Consider the following 18931-nt stretch of genomic DNA (forward strand, 5'->3'; position numbering starts at 1 on the left):
AAGTTTCACATTTATCTGCCTAGCTGAACTTTAGTTCATAGTAACAGTTATTGTCAGGAGAGGAGCTGTTTGCTGTAGCCCACTGTGTTCTGAGTAATTCAGTAACACCAAACAATCCTATATGATTATTCCTAAATCATTATACAACACTGAACTGCAGAGAACTCCCTCCATTACATAAACTTTATGAGCAGATCTACAATGAGTGTTTTGACTACCTTTAAGTAGTTATACAAAGAAATCAAATTCAAAAATTATCAGCATAAAAAAACAAAAATTATGAGCACAGTGCAGTTTGATCAGTCTCATCCCTTCATTATTCTTCCATCCCTCCCAATAATTGTGGTAGGAGGTGCATAACAAAATTTACCATCTTAGCATTTTAAGAATACAGTTCAGTAATGTTAAGAACATTAATGAGTAGAGTATCACTTGGTAGACAGCAAAAAGAAAAATGCTGCATTATAATAAATTTTCATGGGGCTGGGAGTATGACCTAGTGATAGAATGCTTGCCTAGTGTGCACAAAGCCCTGGGTTTGATTCTTTGGTACCACATACATAGAAAAAGCCGGAAATGGTGTTGTGGCTCAAGTGGTAGAGTGCTAGCCTTGAGTAAAAACAGCTTAAAGGCAGTGCCCAGGCCCTAGTTCGTCTTTTTTCCTCCTGAATTTTAGAACCCCTATCCCTTCTTGCCATGTACCTGTACTTGATACTGCCCTGATCACATTATATGTTAATTATTCCTTGACATGTTTATCTCTTCTAAAAGAAGATGAGCTCCTTGGGAGAAATCAACTTTTATTGGGGGGGGTCAGTTACGGGGCTTGAACTTGGGATCTGGGTGCTGTCCCCTTTTCTCAAGGCTTGTACTCTATCACTTTGAACCACAGCACCACTTCCGGTTTTCTGGTGGTTAGAGATAAGACTCTCACAAAGCCCAGGCTGGCTTTGAACCAAAGTCATCAGGTCTCAGCCTCCTTGGGTAGCAAGGATCACCAGGTGTAAGACAACAGCGCCAAGCTGCATTTTAATTCTTATTTTTGTCTCTGTGTCTGATGCACATTGAGCATCACTCTGTTTTCCCATGGCATCCTGGGGCACACAGGCATATTATTTGGCAACCACAGTAATTGAATGCTTAGTTAGCCAGGGGAAGAAAAGCAATTTGGAGGAGTTGGTATTTAAATTGAGTCCTGAATGAGAAAATACTGTCAGGAAGCTAAGGTAGAGTGCTGGAATCTAAAGGTAGCTGGTATGTAGTTCAAAAACAGAAAAAGAGGACATGAAGGACATGAAAAGGGAGTTTGTGTTTTCTTTTAGTTTCAGCAGGAACCCTTTAGTGGGGTTTCCTTGGAGAAGGGACGTAATGAGATACCCATTTTAGAGAGATCACATGGTTTTCTCTAGAGAGCCATGAGGATACAGGACAGGCTTAGAAAGCAACAAAAATCCTTGAGACTAGTATAGCTGTCCATGTGAGAGATGACAATAGTAAACTCCTGGTGGCCAGGACCAGGGGGAAAAAATGGTCAGATTCAGGATCTATTCATTAGTAGTTTGTGCTGTGTAGGGCACAAACTTATTGGTGTGCTGGTTAAGAATTTGGAAACCGCCAGGTGCAGTGGCTCACGTCTGTAATCCTAGCTACTCAGGGGGCTGGGATCTGAGGATCAAGGTTCAAAGCCAGCTAGGGAGCAAAAGGACCTGATGTGAGACTCTTATCTCCAATTAACTTCTAGAAAACAGGGAGTGGGGCTTGACTGTAGGGTAGGGCCATAGCCTTGAGCTTAAGAGCTCAGGGACAACGCCCAGGCCCAGAGGTAGGGTGGTAGCCTTGAGCTGAAGAGTTCAAGCCCCATGACCCACAAAAAAAAAAAAAAAAAAAAGAAGAATGATTTGGAAACCATAATGAAATGGCTCCTGAAGAGAAGTTATTGATTCCTTTCTGTCATCCACTGTTCTCTCTTTGATTCTATGTCATTATTCCCTAGGACCCTGATAGTATTTCTAAGGTTCTTTGGCTGGATGAGATACAGAAAGCCATCGATGAAGCCAACACACATGAGAGCAGAGCAAAGCAATGTAAGTCCTTGCCCTCTTTTGTTGTCAGTGCACCTTGCTTAGATTCAACTATAAAACTGAAGTCATGTCATTTTTAATCTCTGGAAAGATTTGGACTCTTACCATATTTTAGATTGAGGATGCATACTTAGTACAGATACTTGTTTATCTAGCTCCCCTACTTTCACTGATTAGTTGCTGTCTTCAACAAAATTTAACCCATAATGTTGAACAGAAACCAGTGGGGACGGGGGAATTCTGTAAGGTCTCAATGTTATGAATGAAAACTAGCCTGTTCCTGCTCTATAAATTTCCTCTTTTTCATAGTGTCCATTATTAGGCTTTGTCAGAAAAACAGACCAATAGGTGAACGGAGGGGAGGGCAGGACGATATGTGAGTGAATATTGATACACCAAAGCTGATAGACCCGCATCTGGAATGGTCTCAGACCTATGGAATTATCTAAGTGATCATGACATTCCTAGAACTGAAATCAACCCATTGTTCCTAAATTCCTAGTCTGTGTAAGTCGAAGAGTTCTAAGTCAAAGAAAGTCTACCTTGAGTAATTAAAAGAATCGAATTCCCTTATTGTTCAGATTGCAACCACGTCACAAAGCCAGAGTCTCTTAGATGAGGGAGAAGCCAACTCTCCTTGAGCCAAGGGTGCCACAACACTACCAAAAGATTATGCTGATAATCTTTCTGCTGGTCTTCACCAAAGAGTTCTAGAGGTCTTGCAGGGTGACTTGCTTTGGGAAAGGAATAGAAGCAGGCTTTCAGGATTATTGTTCACTGGCCATGAGCCGCCATGAATTTCTGCTAATCTGAAGCACCACTGTGGTTCTCCAGTCAGAGCAGGAGTATTGGAAGCATTGTGATCCATGGAATTTTAATCCATGTTCTCTCACAGTGTATCAGCTCCCAAACCCACCCTGTGGTTACCCCCTGACCCCACAGGGCACAACTGGACAGGAAAGTAGCTAAAAACAAATTCTCACATTGGTTCACAAGGTTAAAAATAGTTGCTGGGTGCTGAGATCTGAGGATCAAGGTTTGAAACCAGCTGGGGCAGCAAATTCTCCCAGAGACTCTTATCTCCAATTAATCACTCAAAAACCAGAAGTGGTGTGATAGCTCAAAGTGGTAGAACAGTAGCCTTGACCAAGATAGCTGATGGACAGCGCCCAGGCCCTGAATTCAAGTCCCACAACTGAAAAAGAAAAAAAAATGCCAGGCACCAGTGGCTCACACCTGTAATCCTAGCTACTCAGGAGATGAGCTCTGAGATTCATGGTTCAAAGTTAGCCAGGACTGCAAAGTCCATGAGACTCATCAACAACCTACTCAGAAAAGGCTGGAAGTGGTGCTATGGCTCACATGGCAGAATGCTAACCTTGAGGACAAAGAAGCTCAGGGACAGCTTCCAGGCCCTAAGTTCAAGCGCCAAGACTGGTTTGGAGGAGGAGGAGGAGGAGGAGGAGGAGGAGGAGGAGGAGGAGGAGGAAGAGGAGAAGGAGAAGAAGAAGAAGAAGAAGAAGAAGAAGAAGAAGAAGAAGAAGAAGAAGAAGAAGAAGAAGAAGAGGAGGAGGAGGAAGAGGAGGAGGAGGAAGAGGAGGAGGAGGAGGAGGAAGAGGAGGAGGAGGAGGAGGAGGAAGTGGAGGAGGAGGAGGAGGAGGAAGAGGAGAAGGAGGAGGAAGAAGAAGAGGAGGAAGAGGAGGAGGAGGAGGAGGAAGTGGAGGAGGAGGAGGAGGAGGAGGAGGAAGAAGAAGAAGAAGAAGAAGAAGAAGAAGAAGAAGAAGAAGAAGAAGAAGAAGAAGAAGAAGAAGAAGAAGAAACAATACAGGGCCAAGAGTTTGGCCTTGTGGTAGAGTGCTTGCCTAGCATGCACAAAGACCAAAGACCCACATTCGATTCCTTGGTACCACATACACAGAAAAAAGCTGGAAGTGGTGCTGTGGCTCAAGTGGTAGAGCTCTAGCCTTGAGAAAGCCCAAGGACAGTGCTCAGGCCCTGAGTTCAGGCCCCATTACTAGCAAAAAAAAAAAGAAATATAAGCAAACCAACCATAGTACTGGGAATGTGGCTTAGTGGTAGAGAGCTTGCCTAGCATGCCTGAAGACCTGGGTTTGGATTCCTCAGTACACAGTACCACATAAGCAGAAAAGGCCAGAAGTGGTGCTGTGGCTCAAATGGGAGTGCTGGCCTTGAGCAAAAAGTTCAAAGACAATGCCCAGGCCCTAAGTTCAAGCCCCAGGACTGGCATTCATTCTGACAATCATTCTTCTCAATTTCTATTCTCAAGAAGGAATAGTAAGAAAATCTACCCAACCATCTAAAATAGCTTCTAAATTGATATACTAATGATCTCCATGTATAACTCCTTACTTAACTCTCATATTGTGGCTATTTTTCTTCCCAGCTCCAAGCACAGCAGAAGCTACCATTTTTTAAATGATGAAGAGTTTGTGCTGCCGTAGGCAGGCATATGATGCCCATAGGAAGTGATCCCTGACATTGGAGTCTGCATTGGAGTTTGAGGCCCGTTAATGACAGAGCAAATGGCACTGACTTATACACAGACAGGTTTTGTTGTACCAGTATAGGGACTTGAACTCAGGACTTCCCATTCACTCTTGGCTTTTACACTCAAGGCCTGGTGCCCTATCACTTGAGCTACAGCTCCACTTCCTACAGTCCAATTTTAATGATAAGAAGGACACGTCTGCCCTCTCTAAACAAGCATTAAGCACCTACTGTGTCACAGACACTGAGCAAAATGAGGAACAGGAGTGCCTCTCCTATAATGGTTTTCCCTAAGCATGTTTCAGATTTTCATGGAAATTGCTGTTGAGATGGGACTTAGCCCTGGAGATTCATCTGTGGACCAGCTCCTTGCACATCAGTATGTTAGAAATAATTCAGGATGTTAAGAGTGTCACATAGGAATAAAGAAACTCGTAACCAACTCAGAAGAAACTCAGCAAAGCCAAGTTGCTTCCAAAAATGTGGCAAGCAAGCACACAGAGTAGGAAAGCTGCTCCCTTTTTAACTCTAACCCACCAGGCCTCTCCCTCTGCTCCCATTGGCTAAGCTCAGAATCACAGTCTGCAAAAGTTGTGGCTTAATTAACATAACTAAAAAGAGCTTTAAACAAGATTTTTAAAGTGCAACAGAAAAAGGATATAACTGAAATGTCATTGACAAAGGGCCAAGCCACCCTGCCAAAGCAATAACTTTTCAGAAAAAAAATAATTCTCACAAGATTAACAGACAGGAAGCAACTACTTCACTAAAAAAGAGGCAGGGAACAAAGTGAGATACTGTAACAATATGAGATAACCAAGAGACAGCAAAAGAGATGAGAGATAACAGATGAGGGGTGGGGGGGGAGGGAAATGGGGACCAAGACATGTGAAAGGTATCAATGTATGGGAATTAATGCACCATCTATCTGGCAAATATCATGTAACCCTTCTATAACCCTTCTATTAATTACAATAAAAAATATTTGAAAAAAAAAGAGGCAGGGAGTTTAGCCTAGTGGTAGAGTGCTTACCTAGCACTCACGAAGACTGGGGTTCAATTCCTTGGTACCACATACATAGAAAAAGCCAGAAGTGGTGCTGTGGCTCAAATAGTAGAGCTCTAGCCTTGAGAAAGCCCAAGAACAGTGCTCAGGTCCTGAGTTAAAGCCCCAAGACTGGCAAAAGGGAAGAAAGAAAGAAAGAGAGAGAGAGAGAGAGAGAGAGAGAGAGAGAGAGAGAGAGAGAGAGAGAGAGAGAGAGAGAGAGAGAAAGAAAAGAAAAGAGAAAAGAAAGGGCTTTCTCACAAATACTAGATGAATAAGAATATTACTTTGTCCCCTTGTATCTGTATAGTCACCTTTTTTGGTTTTTGTTTTGGTGGTCCTAAGGGTCTTGGCATTGTCTCTGAGTTCTTTTGATCAAGGCTAATGCTCCACCACTTGAGCCAAGCTCCACTTCTGGATTTTTGCTTAGTTAATTGGAGATAAAAGTCTCAGGAGGCCCGGGAGCTTGGCCCATGGTAGAGTGCTTGCACAAAGACCGAGGTTCAATTCCTTGGTACCATATACATAGAAAAAAAAAACCCAAGTGGTGCTGTGGCTCAAGTGGTAGAGCTTTAGCCTTGAGAAAGCCCAAGTACAGTGCTCAGGTCCTGAGTTCAAGCCCCCAGGACTGGCAAAAAAAAAAAAGTCTCATGGACTTTTCTGCCAAGGCTGGCTTTGAACTTTAACCCTCAGATCTCAACCTCCTGCATAACTAGGATTACAGGCTAGGATTACAGGCGTGAGTCACTGGCACTCAGCTCTTTTTTTTTGTTTGTTTCGGGGAGGGGCAATCCTGGGGCTTGAACTTGGGGACTGGGTACTACACTTAAGCCACAGTACCAGTTCCAGCTTTTTTCTGTGTATATGGTAAGAAGGAATCAAACCCATGACTTTGTCCATGCTGCCATAGTCTAATGGTGGGCAAGCACTCTACCATTAGACCACACTCCTGTCCCCCAGCTCTTTTATTTTTGTTTAGTTCCCCATATCTAACTCATAAGTTACAAAAACACTTATTCTCTTGTTTGGGCTAGAACATCCTTACCTAGAACAAAAAAAGTAGATAATAACGAATTCAATTAAGTTAATTTTCTTTAGGCAACAAAGGATTTAATATGATTTTATATAATAGGAAAAGGTGGAAATTTGAAAGGCTCATTTAAATCTAAACCAGTCCAGAACTGTTTTTGGACACCATTTGCACATATCCACCAGTTTTGTTTTTCTAGAACGTTTGTTTAGGTTGCTAATGAGAACTTGATCAAGTGTACCAGCACAATATGTGCAAATATTACATTTTCCACATTTATCCTAAAATAGATGTCTTCATGAAAGTAGTTCTCAAATACCGGTTGCTGAAGTAATAATACTTTTTGTACATCTACTCAATGTCCTAGTTTACTATTGTGATACCACACAAGATGACCCAGGACACATTGTGTTTTCGAGTATCCATGTTCTTGTATAACTTGGTTCTTCTTACACCCTAAACTGGTAGTGGAACTGGTGATTTCCTCAGGTATATATGGTACCACTTCTCTAAGTGTAAAAGGTTTACTAGCAGAGCACCTCTAAAAGATTGAATCAGAGCCAGTGCTAGTGGCTCACCCCTGTAATCCTAGCTACTCAGGTGGCTGAGATCTGAGGATCAAAGTTCAAAGCCAGCCCAGGCACAAAAGGACCTGAGATTCTTATCTCAAATTAACCCCTAGAAAATGAAAGTGGGGCTTGGCTCAAGGGTAGGGCTGTAGCCTAGAGCTAAAGAGCTCAGGGACAAGGCCCAAGCCCAGGTGGTAGCCTTGAGGTAAAGAGCTCAGGGACAGTGCTAGCCCCATGACTCACAAAAAAAAAAAAAGAAAGAAAGTCATGAGACTCTTATCTCCAATTAATCACCAAAAGATCAGAAGTGGCTCTGTGGCTCAAGTGGTAGAGTGCTAACCTTGTGCTGAAGAGCTCAGGGACAGAGAGGCCCAGAGTTCAAACCCCACAACTGACCAAAAGATTGAATCAGGTATTTATGTGCCTTTGGAGTAACCTGAAGAAAACGGTTAACAGAATTTTTTTCCCTATTACTCAGGGCTTACGCTGATCATTGATGTCAATAAGTGTTTGGATGGAAACAAAACAAATGATATTTTGACTGCATTGAAGTCCTCTGCTAGTAATGTTCAAGATGTAATGCCTGAGTGTGCTGATAGGTACTATACTGCTCTTTTAAGAGCCAAACAGTCCAAATCTCAAACTGGTAAGTTTTCACATTATATTGCACATAGCATTCAAAATGTGAGATTTTCTTGGAGGGGGGGATAAGTACTGGGGGATGGACCTAAGGACCTCACACTTGCAATGTATATATTCCACCTCTGAGCTATACCTCCAAACCTGTGTTTGCACTGGTTATTTTGAGATCAAGTCTCACTTTCTATCCAGACATATGCTTGGATTGCTATCCACCCTTTAGGCTTCTCATTTTTGCTGGAATGAAAGGTGAGCCACTGCATCCCACTTCTCCTAGGACAGGTGGATTTCTAAAGACTTTACTGTTCAGGCTGGCTTAGAACTGTGATCCTAACCAATTTCAGCTTCCCATATTAACTCAGGATGGCTGGTGTCTTTTGCTGTGCCCAACTCTTTACGTGAGAAGGGGTCCTGTGAACTTTTTTGGCTGTACTGTCCTCAAATCCATGATCCTTTCAATCTCAGCCTCCTAACTAACTAGGATTGTAGCTGTGAGCTACCAGCATCGTACTTACATTTTCTTTCTAGGTAAGTCAAAGTTCAAGTCATTTTCTTCATGCTGGCATCAGTTGACTTAGCTTAGTCTACGCCAGAACTTTCTAATTGTTTTTACTGACTTCTTTTTTTATTCTTTGTTAGAGATGACAGAAATGATTTATTCCATCTTGACAACTTTCACATACACATATACTTTACTGCATATATTGTGAATGTATATATATTGCAGAAGCAACAACCGTAACACAACACAAAACGATACGTGAGACGTGTCCACATTTTTTGCAGTTGATTTGCATGTGTAAATTTCACTTATAACCATATCATAGGTGCCATTTATTTGAGTTAAAAAATACCTCTACTACCTTCCATGTTTTTACATGTATTTCCTAATTCAAGTCACAAAATACTTAAGCCACATGCTTCCTGAAATGTATTTGTTTACATTTTTGTTACTATAAATAATAGTTTAATTAGCATTCATTTAGATTTTTTTCTTTTTTTGGAGTTAATATACATTCTTAATAAGAAAGATTTCATTGCTATGTTTCTAGACAGAACAAATTCACCCCTTCCTCCTATATTCCAATTCTTCCTTACCCTCTTCCTTATTTTTTCATAATCAGGTTCATGCATTTAGTGTGTTTCATCATAGTCTCTACAAATAAATCTAAATAATATGACTCTCACTAGGCAGAGTGTTGTCATCAGCTGAATAGCCAGAAACAAGGCCTCTCCTTGTTTGTTTCCCTCTGGAAGGAGGGGGTTGCAGAACTCCTTGACTCCTGGTTGTAGAGTCTCAAGGCCTGCCTGGCTGCCGACTGCTTACAAATTGCTAGCAAAACCAGAATACCCAAGTCTGTCAGTCAGAAGGGTACTTTATTGTAGCTCCCCAAACAAAAGGGAACAAAACATTGTCTTGTCTGATGGCCTGCTGCAGTAGGGAAAGTACCATCCCACCAAATCCCCATGGGTTCTAAGGCTTATAGGAAGTGTGGAATTGTCTCACCACTTGTCTGTCTGTCATGGAGGCCTCTGAGCTTACTTTGTGGTGGAGACTTCAGCTTCTCCTTGTCACCAGAGGTAGAAGGGGCTGGAGCTGCAAGCTTGTTCTAATTTCCTCTTGCCTTTCCACACATCCACCATCCTGTTCCTCTCCTGTGGTTCTGGGAGTCTTTTTCACTTTTATACTTAAGAGCATAACTTTTCCCTTGTGACCAACTCTGTCTGGCGGAAACAGCTTCTACTCACCATTCTTACCCATTCTCTCTGTCCTATGGCTTTTTTCTTGGTGCTACTGAAACAAGAACACACCATTTTCTTTAGCACATTTCTGAATTGTTTTCCAAAAAGTTTTCTATTCTTTCTGACAGCAAGGAAGCATGTTTTACCACAAGCCCACCATTGTATCATTGGTGACTAGAATTCTCATTTAAATTCTTGGTAATCTTTTTGATGTTCTTAGTTTTCTGGTCTGGACAGAAATTATAACTGGGAATAAAAAAAAGATTTCTAAGTATGAGGTATGCCAGTAGGTTCAGGAGGAAACATTATTCTTGATCAGTTTTACCCAGAACTGCCAGACTGCAACCCAAATGACCTTTCAGCAAATATTCCTTTCTCCTTTTTTTTTGAGGTTATATAGAGCAATAAGAGTTAGAAGGATCATATATTTTCTTTTATTTCCCCTCTGTTAGTTGACCTTCTTGGTCTACATTGCCATTTTTAATTTTGGCAAAGATGCATTGAAAGTTACACACTTTCTCGCCGACTTAGTGCAGATTACCCCCACCCACCTAAATATGGCTCATGGCCCTTGTTGGTCACTACTTATGAGAGAAGTTGCAGAGTGAAGACGTATGGGCAGAGAATTATGTTCATTTGTCTTCTTTCTCTACTTAGTTACTGCTGGCACATGTTTTTCTTATTTGGGTTTCCATTTCTTTAGCCATATATAACTCTTAACCGTTCTCATTAAAAAATTGAAGGTCCAGAGCTAGCATTAAACATTTGTCTCTCTCTTCTTTCTTTCTTTCCTTCTTTCTTCCCTTCCTTCCTTCCCTTCCTTCCTTCCTTCTTCTCTCTCTCCCACCTTCCCTTCTTTTTTGACTTAGTATGGAGCTGTCATTAAATACATGGAATGTATTCCTTTTCACTGAGTCATTTCTAATGACTTCAACTTAAGACCACCTGAGAGCATCTGAATGCTTGGTGAAAAACCAGTTTGTCTGATTGCTGTACATATTGAAGAAATTGTACTGCTTTGAATGACTTTCATGCTCCTTTGGAGAATTTAACAAACTCATTTTCTTTAGTTACTAATGAAGAAGGTTCCTGGATCAAATTCAATCTACAGGAGAAATATGACTACTATTACAATATCGATTCTCAAGAGAGGTCCTGGGTCGCACCCCAGTCAGGATTGCCTAAAGAATCATGGCTCACAGGGAAAGAAATTGAGGTATGTGGTTTGTTTCGGATGGAAAACTAACTGTATTATATGAAGATAAGTATGGTGCTGGGTTGAGTTAGAGGGCTTGACTAATAATTAGCACAAGGCCTAGGGTTCAAACTTCAACCAAAAAAAAAAAAAAAGATAAATGTGGTTGTTTGCTTTTCTATTTTTGTCTCAGAAAAATGACAGAAAGAGCTAATTTATTTAAAGCCTGGACAGAGGATACAATTTTCATGATTGGTAATTAAATGTGAGTGTATTGTTACATTTACAATTTTTTCCATATTGGCGTAACCAAACAAAACAGAGCAGGAGGAAAGAAAAAAAGGTTGTGATGTTAATTTATAATAGTAGAATGTCTTAAGAAATCATCTTTGAACTTAGCAAAATTAAGTTCAGTTAGTGACCATGTCTTAGTTTCAATATTCAAAGTACTACATTTCCTTTCCCTCTTATCACTCTACAATGTAACTGATCTTTTTCAACCAAAATGCTATTTTTACCTGCCTCGCACTGGAAAATGGAGTCTTCATCATCCATAGTCCTCTCTATCTCCAGAATAGTTTCAGCAACCAATCACTAGGTTGTACAGAGAATAGGACAGATAAACTTTAAATGTTTGCTTCTTCCGAGATGAACATCTCACATGTTTTTATTGTTTGATGTGGTACCGAAGACTTTGCATATGGGACTGTCCAAATGTATGAGAAGCAACACAAGTGAGTAGATTTTATATAGGATTTCTGATTAACTGAGGTAGAAACTTGACATAAGCCATATATGCAATGAAAATGAACTATGGTATAGTAAGTCTTGAATTTTTATTTCATATCTCAGGATCTCATTAATGAAACTTTGGACTATAATTAAAAGTTTTAGTCTATAAAATTTTTCTTTTCAAAAGTAATTTATTCCATCCTGTTTTTTTGCCAAAGACACACATATAACACACACACACACACACACACACACACACACACACACACACACACAGATGTCTATATAAAACATATGGTAGTTTTCTCACTATGTATAATGCTGGACTGTTCATTTTTCTGCATTTGCTTCATTTTAAGTCAAATTCTTTCCCAATATTCAATAGTTTTTATATGGACAGGATGTCAGGGCTGCATATTTACAAAGGTAACAAACAATTTAAGAGTGAAGATACAATCTGGATACTGATGGTTAATACCTGTAATTCTAGCTACTCAGAAGGCTGAGATAAGAGGATCACACTTCAAAGCCAGCCTAAAAGTAAAATTCATTAGACTCTTCAATTAACCACCAAAAAGCTGAAAGTTAGAAGTATGGTTCGAGTGGTTGAACACCAGTCTTGAACAGAAAAGACTAAAGGGTAACACCCAAGCCCTGAGTTCAAGCTCTGGTACCTACACAAACACACTCACACACACACACACACACACACACACACACACACACACAGTGAAAATACATTTAAAAAAATGGGCCAAAATAATGTTTTTAGTCTCCCTCAATATGTAAGGGAATGAGACAAACCACTTGACAAAATACATTCCTCTTCTGAGGCCATATTATTAGATATGAATATTTCTTAGAACACAAAGGTAAGGAACTATATGCTTCTTGGAAGTTACTTGAAACCAAAGGGGATATAGCTAGAAGCAAATGTAAGGTGGCTGTTATTCTCTAGTTCTTTGTTTTTTATTGAGATGCAAGGAAGAAACAGAAGTCAAGTCAGAGTAATATGAAATTGAAATCATCTACCCTTTTAGCATATAATACAAGTTATGACTGGAAGTAATCTCTTTTCATTAATTCTAAGGCTTGAACTCAAGACCTTGAGCTACACCTCCATTTCTGACTTTTCTTTTTTGTGTGGTTAATTGGAGATAAGTGTCTCGGTACTTTCCTGTGAGGACTGGCTTCAAACCTCAATCTTCAGCCCTAGGATTACAGGCATGAGCCACCAACCCCTTGCTAAATGTAATCTTCCTTAATTAGTGTGCCCACAATTACCTAAAGAATGAATAACACTGCAAAAACAATTCTTATCAAAGCACAAATAGGAAAATACCCACATAAAGAATTTTATACCTTCTGAGCCGTACACAGTGGCTCACGCCTGTAATCCTAGCTACTCAGGAGGCTGAGATCTGAGGATCGAGGTTCAAAGCCAGTGTGGGCACAAAAGTCTGTGAGACTCTTATCTCCAATTAAGCACTAGAAAACCAGAAGTGGCACTGTGGCTCATTATATGTGTGTCCAGCACGCTGAAATTCATAAGACGTGGATTTAGTCTAACACAAATACCTAGGTTCTATAGGAAGTAAGTAATGCTTCCCAGAAGGAAATAATCGTAAAGAAATGTTCACTGAGATTAATTAGAACTTAAAACTAAAAATTAGGCCTTAAAACTAAAAATTGGGCCCACAAGATAGATGACTTGTTGATGGAACCAGGTATTATAATAGGTTAAAAGAGAACATACTGAATGAAAATAAAAGAGTGCATAAATATAGATCTAACATAATCATGAATAATTAGTAGCACCAGAGTGTGTCTATAAAGAGGAGAGAAAAACTGGCCTGAGTCTAAGAATATTTAATGAAAAAAAATTCCGAATGACAAGAAGAGAGTGAAGAACATAGTTACTAATTTCAAATGTTCAAAGCTCCTACAGTTTTTAGGCAAAGAAGATTGGAGAAATGGATGGATTATTATTGCTAACAGTTTGAAAAAATAAGATTGTAAGTTAATACTAATGATTGTATGTGTGACTGAAAAGCCATAACAAACTGTAAAAAAGCAACAGTGAAGAGTTAAAATCTGGTGTCAGAAATTGTTTCTGCTGCTGGGTGTTAATCCTAGCTGCTGAGGAGGCTGAGGATTGTGGTTCAAAACCAGCCTAGGGAGGAAAGTCTGTGTGAGACTTATCTCTACTAGACTACCGAAAAAGCTGTGGCTCTAGTGGTAGAGTGTTAGCTTTGAGCAAAATGAGGGTCAGAGGCAGAACATGGGCCCTGAATACAAGCCCAGGACTGTCACAAAAACAAAAACTAGAAATGGCACTGTGGCTCAGTCAGTAAATAATTAGTCTTGAACACAAAAGCTCACCAACAGTGCCTCAGTTCAAGCCTCAGAAGTGGCACCACACACACATAAAAATTGCTCATATATATCCATTGTAAGTTTTTATTATATTGAACATCTGTCTTCTGGAATTATTAAATGGTGGAAGGTCTCCTAGTACTTAAAAACTATATTTCTTCTAGACATTCTGAATATATTGATCTTATTCAGTGAATGCACATCTTCTCTTGGAGCAACTTATCCATCTTTAAATGATTTCACTTTAGCTGTTTAAATTAGTCAACTCTTAGTTCCGATTGCACTAGATAAGAGTCTGTGCTGTATCTGAGTCTCTGATAGTAATCTCTGCATATATCTAAGAATAAAGTGAAAGTAAACCTAGTTCATAGCTCACACAGAAACTTCTTTTCTTTTGTTTTATTATTTCTCTAGATTCTTCATGTGCCCTTGAGTGCCCTTGGCCTTCCTCTTCTTTTTTTCCTTCTACCTCAAATATTTCATTTGCCCAAGAGCATCCTTTTGATTATTTCTGGCAGGTTCCAGCCTGAGAGAGAGAGAGTGTGGAAGAGCCTGAGGACTTTGTCATTGCTGCATGCAACCAAGAGAGCAGGGAGGCAGTGTTCTTAGAGTAGGCATATTTGTGCCCTATCTCCACTGTTTGTGTGGTACTGGGACTTGAACTCTGGACCTAATGCTCTTGATTAGCTTTTTCATACAAGGCTGGCACTCTATAACTTGAGCCACACCTCCTCTTCTACCTTTTTGCTGGATAAGATTCTCATGGACTTCTCTGTCCAGGCTGGCTTGGAACCTCAATCCTCAGATCTTAGCCTCCCTAAATGGCTAGGATTACAGGTTTGAGCCATCAGCTCCAGGCATGCTTGTCCCTTTTCCAGTGTGTGCCAACACCACCCCACAAATTTGTGTGTCTGTATTCTGTGACCATTCAGTCATGTCACCTCGGCACCAAGCTGAGAGATTCCAAATCACATCCTAGAAAAAAGCTAAGCCAAGTCATCTCTACTCTAGCTAAATGCTTTAAACTAAGCCAACAGCAGTAGAAAAAAAGAAAGAGCTAGCCATATCATGTTCAGTGTTCTAAAGAAATGCACTTTTCACAAGCTCTTCTGTTCTTACATCTGATGTGTGACATGTAACTGTAAGAACTATCTCTTGCCAGGATGTCATTGAGGAGGTCACAACAACCTACATCCGTCAGCATATGTGGTCTGCTCCCGAAGACTTGCTCCTTCGCTTCCAAGCCACCACCTCAGGACCCAGCCTTAGGGAAGAGTTTGAAGCTAGGAAAGCCTTTTTGGGTGATCAAATAGGAAATGTGGTCAAAATACAGGTAGGTGACACATCTGCCACTCCTCTCAGAAAAATGTCCTGTCCCCTCAAAACTTTTCATTCGAAAAGAGACAGTTAACTATGAGCATTCTAATGAATAATTCTGACTGCAGATTTTTTGTTTCCTAATCAGCAGTTGTTGGTCTGCTTTAGAGAGCCTTTAAGAGGGGAAATGTCTTGATGATGAATAACTTTTCACCTAGACAGTATTTGACTTGTTCAGATCCACCTGCCAGCCACCTAGTGGCAGTCAAAAGGACAGATCAGAGCTGAAATCATATTCCTCTTACCAGCTGGAAGTCTGTGTGTCACCTGACAGGTTTCAGGGGCTAGTAGATATTGAGTGGCACCTACCTGCTTCTTACCTGAAAGAATAGAAAAACAGATGAAAAGAAACAGATTGAGCATCTCCAAGAGTCTTTTCCTTTGTATAATCTCTCATTCTTATTGGTGGGGAAGGGGCTTTGGGGACTATACTGGGTCTTTAACTCAAGTTCTTGAGCTTGCTTGCTTGCTTGCTTGCTTGCTAGATAAGCAGGAAATCTACTATGTGAGCCATGCTTACCACCTTTTTTAAAAAGTTTTAGTTGTTTTTCACATAGGATCTCACATGTTTTGCTTGGAGCCAGTCTCAGACATCCTTCTACTTTCACCAGTTTCATCAGTGACCATGTGGTCACTGTTCCTCTGAGCCTATAGGAGAAATTCTCTGGTTTTGTTTAAGCAAGGAGGAAGAGGGGCTCTTCTTGTATGCCTTAACATCTTGTGGTTGAAAGATGAGGAACTTGTCACATTTAGGTATTTTTTTCTTGGTGTTTCTGAGTACCTTTACCAGACACCACACCAACTTGTGAAAGGCTGTTTATACCCTTTTCTCCTCACTTAAACTGTTGCTGATTGTTGGAGTTTGGTGGATTTTTGCTTTGGCCAATAACTATAAGATTTCCTAAACTGAAAACTTTTCAGTTGCAAACCTTCTCTTTTGTGATCATTGTTGCATTTTTCTTCATTTTCTTCCTCAATGTAATGTTGTTCAGGGTAGAAAATGGTTTTGTAAACTTTGTCTTGTATCTTGCATATGAAAAGTGCCCAAAAGTATTTGTTATTCTCAAGTTGTTAGCAAGGCAGAAAAGACTCTGTGTGTGTGTGTGTGTGTGTGTGTGTGTGTGTGTGTGTGTGTGTATTTGCACGTGTGCATGCGCACGCACGCTCCACTACTGAAACTTGAACTTGGGATCTTGCATTTTCTGCTCAAGGCCAATGCTCTACCAAGGGAGCTATAGGTTCACTTCTAGCTTTTTGGTGGTTCATTGGAGATAAGAGTCTCAAAGACTTTTCTTCCTAGTCTAACTTTAACTCATGATCCTCAAATCTCAGCCACCCTGAGTGTCTAGAATTCAGGCATGAGCCACCAATGCCCAGAAGTTGCTTTATGAAAGAAAATTTTGCTATAAAATGGATACTGAAAAGATGGTTTCTTTGATGAGCCAATGATTTTCCAGTGTATTCTTTCTTTTAACAAACAGTAGACAGGGCCAGGAGTTTGGCCTAGTGGTAGAGTGCTTGCCTAGCATGCACGAAGACCCAGGTTCGATTCCTCGGTACCACATACACAGAAAAGGCCAGAAGTGATGATGTGGCTCAGAGTAGAATTCTAGCCTTGAGGAAAGCCCAAGGACAGTGCTCAGGCCCTGAGCTCAAGCCCAGTACTGGCAAAACAACAACAACAAAAAAAAAAAAAACAGTAGACAAAAATCACAAGATGTGAACAAAAGCCAGCGAACAGAATCATCTAGGCAATCAATGCTCAGGCTCTAAATTTGCATGAAATTCACAGTGGCAGCTAATGTGATACAATTAGAGCCAACCCCAACAACTCTCCAACATTGTAGGTACAGAGCAGTATTGCCATGGGAAACTTAATGAAAAGTTTCCCACTGCAAGATTTCCTGATACTGGAACTCAGGGCCACGTGGAGCCTTTTCCTCCACCTCAAGATAGGAGGCATTGAAGCAGAGGGCATCAATCTTGAAGTTACCCACCATGCCTTCATTTCACTGCTCCGACAAGGAGAGCATGAGGTTTCAAGATAAGCCCATTACACAGATATGGACCAGAAGTTAATAGCTGTCTATGACCTTCTGTCCCCTAAAACTGAGAGACCATGAGCCAAATAATACATTGTGCCCATCTTATTTCTTACCAAAGTGGCCAATTCAGCCTGTAATAGGAAAATGTCTGGTATTAAAGCACTTCCCCTTGCAGAGGGCTTTCTAATTAGCTAACCAGACATATCATATTACCAAGTCCTTGGGAAAATATAATGGAGTAAATCTTCTAGGCCTGAATCAACTATACCCAAGCTCCCTCAGTCTGCCTGCGACTCGTCCCTTGCTGAGGAACTGGGTAGTGTAAGAGAATGAGCCTAATCACTCTCCCACCTTCAAAGTACTACTGGAATAAATCAGTAGTCCAGGCCAACAGGAGGGGAAGTAAAGAAACACCTGTTTGTTTTGCTTTGTTTTGTCTTTTTGAAGAGCTGCAAATTGAACTCAGTGGACAGAAAGGACCTCTTACTGCATGAGATACAGGAGGAAGACACCTTCATGATGATAGTTTCTGAATGGAAAGTGACATAATGGTTTTTAAATGCTAAGAGAATAGTCAACCAAGAGTTCTTAGCCCAGAAAAACACCTTTTAGCAACGAAGAGGAAACTAGAGAACTACTTACCAATAGTACCTTGTAAAAGACTAAAAGAAAAACATTTAAAAAGGGACAAGAGGCCTCTAATGAATTTGAGAAAAGAGTAAAGTAAAAACATCAGTCAATTTGATGTTGTCTTCTTGAGCTTTTTGCTCATGGCCAGGCAGAAAAGCCTGTGAGACTCTTATCTCCAATTAGCCACCAGCAAACTAGAAGTGGCACTTTGGTTCACAGAGACCAAGCCCTGAGTTAAAAAAAAAAGGGGGGGGAGGGGGGTCTATAAGTGCTTGCCTAGCATGCATGAAGACCAGGTTCTATTCCTCGCTGCTACACTCATAGAAAAAAAAAGTTGGAAGTGGTGCTGTGGCTCAAGTGGTAGAGCTCTAGCCTTGAGAAAGTCCAAGGACAGTGCTCAGGCCCTGAGCTCAAGCCCAGGACTGGCAAAAAAAAAAAGTTAGGTATGGAAATCTAGTATGGTTTCATAAACATAAAGAAGATATATATGAATATATAGATATATCAATTGTCTTAGAAGTAGGAAAGTACAAAGATATTATGGAAAGAGGTAAGGTCTCTTTCTCATCTTGACTGGACATTAATACAGGAATTAAATCAAGTCCTTTCAGATTGGATGTTAACCTTTCCATTCTTATGAGTTTACTGAGTCCACTAGTGAAGAGGTAAGTAGTTGTTATCAAGTATTGACTTAGTAATTCCCTTCCTAGGAATCTATATGAGCAGAAATGGTCACAATAGTGGGCACAAAGTGGTTTACCCCCAAAAAGGTGAAAATTAATGCTTATCAGTAAGAGAATAGGTAAGTTACAGTAAATCTATACTATAACACACAGAATGAGAGGGTCTGTGTTTATATATATTTACATTTGAGTTTATACATGTCATATTTATTTCACATACATATATGTTAAATACAGATACGTGAAATAAATATGAAATAATGGCAATAATTTATATG

General features: G+C 40.3%; 1 protein-coding gene across 4 annotated transcripts in view; it reads left to right on the plus strand.

The window, feature by feature from the left end:
* Nucleotides 1–18931, plus strand: part of Iqgap2 (IQ motif containing GTPase activating protein 2) — a 225315-nt gene that overhangs the window by 153072 nt on the left and 53312 nt on the right. For 2 of the 4 annotated variants that reach the window (XM_090331852.1, XM_090331850.1), the window contains 4 exons: nt 1994–2084; nt 7712–7879; nt 10686–10831; nt 15081–15251. In XM_090331852.1, the coding sequence (XP_090187978.1) occupies nt 1994–2084; nt 7712–7879; nt 10686–10831; nt 15081–15251 (576 nt within the window). The remainder of the gene's footprint in view (nt 1–1993; nt 2085–7711; nt 7880–10685; nt 10832–15080; nt 15252–18931) is intronic. The other 2 variants (XM_090331853.1, XM_090331854.1) reach the window with 1 other exon arrangement.

The sequence above is a fragment of the Megascapheus bottae genome, chromosome 4, assembly GCF_031878675.1.
Source record: "Megascapheus bottae isolate mThoBot1 chromosome 4, mThoBot2.hap1, whole genome shotgun sequence".
NCBI lineage: Eukaryota > Metazoa > Chordata > Mammalia > Rodentia > Geomyidae > Megascapheus > Megascapheus bottae.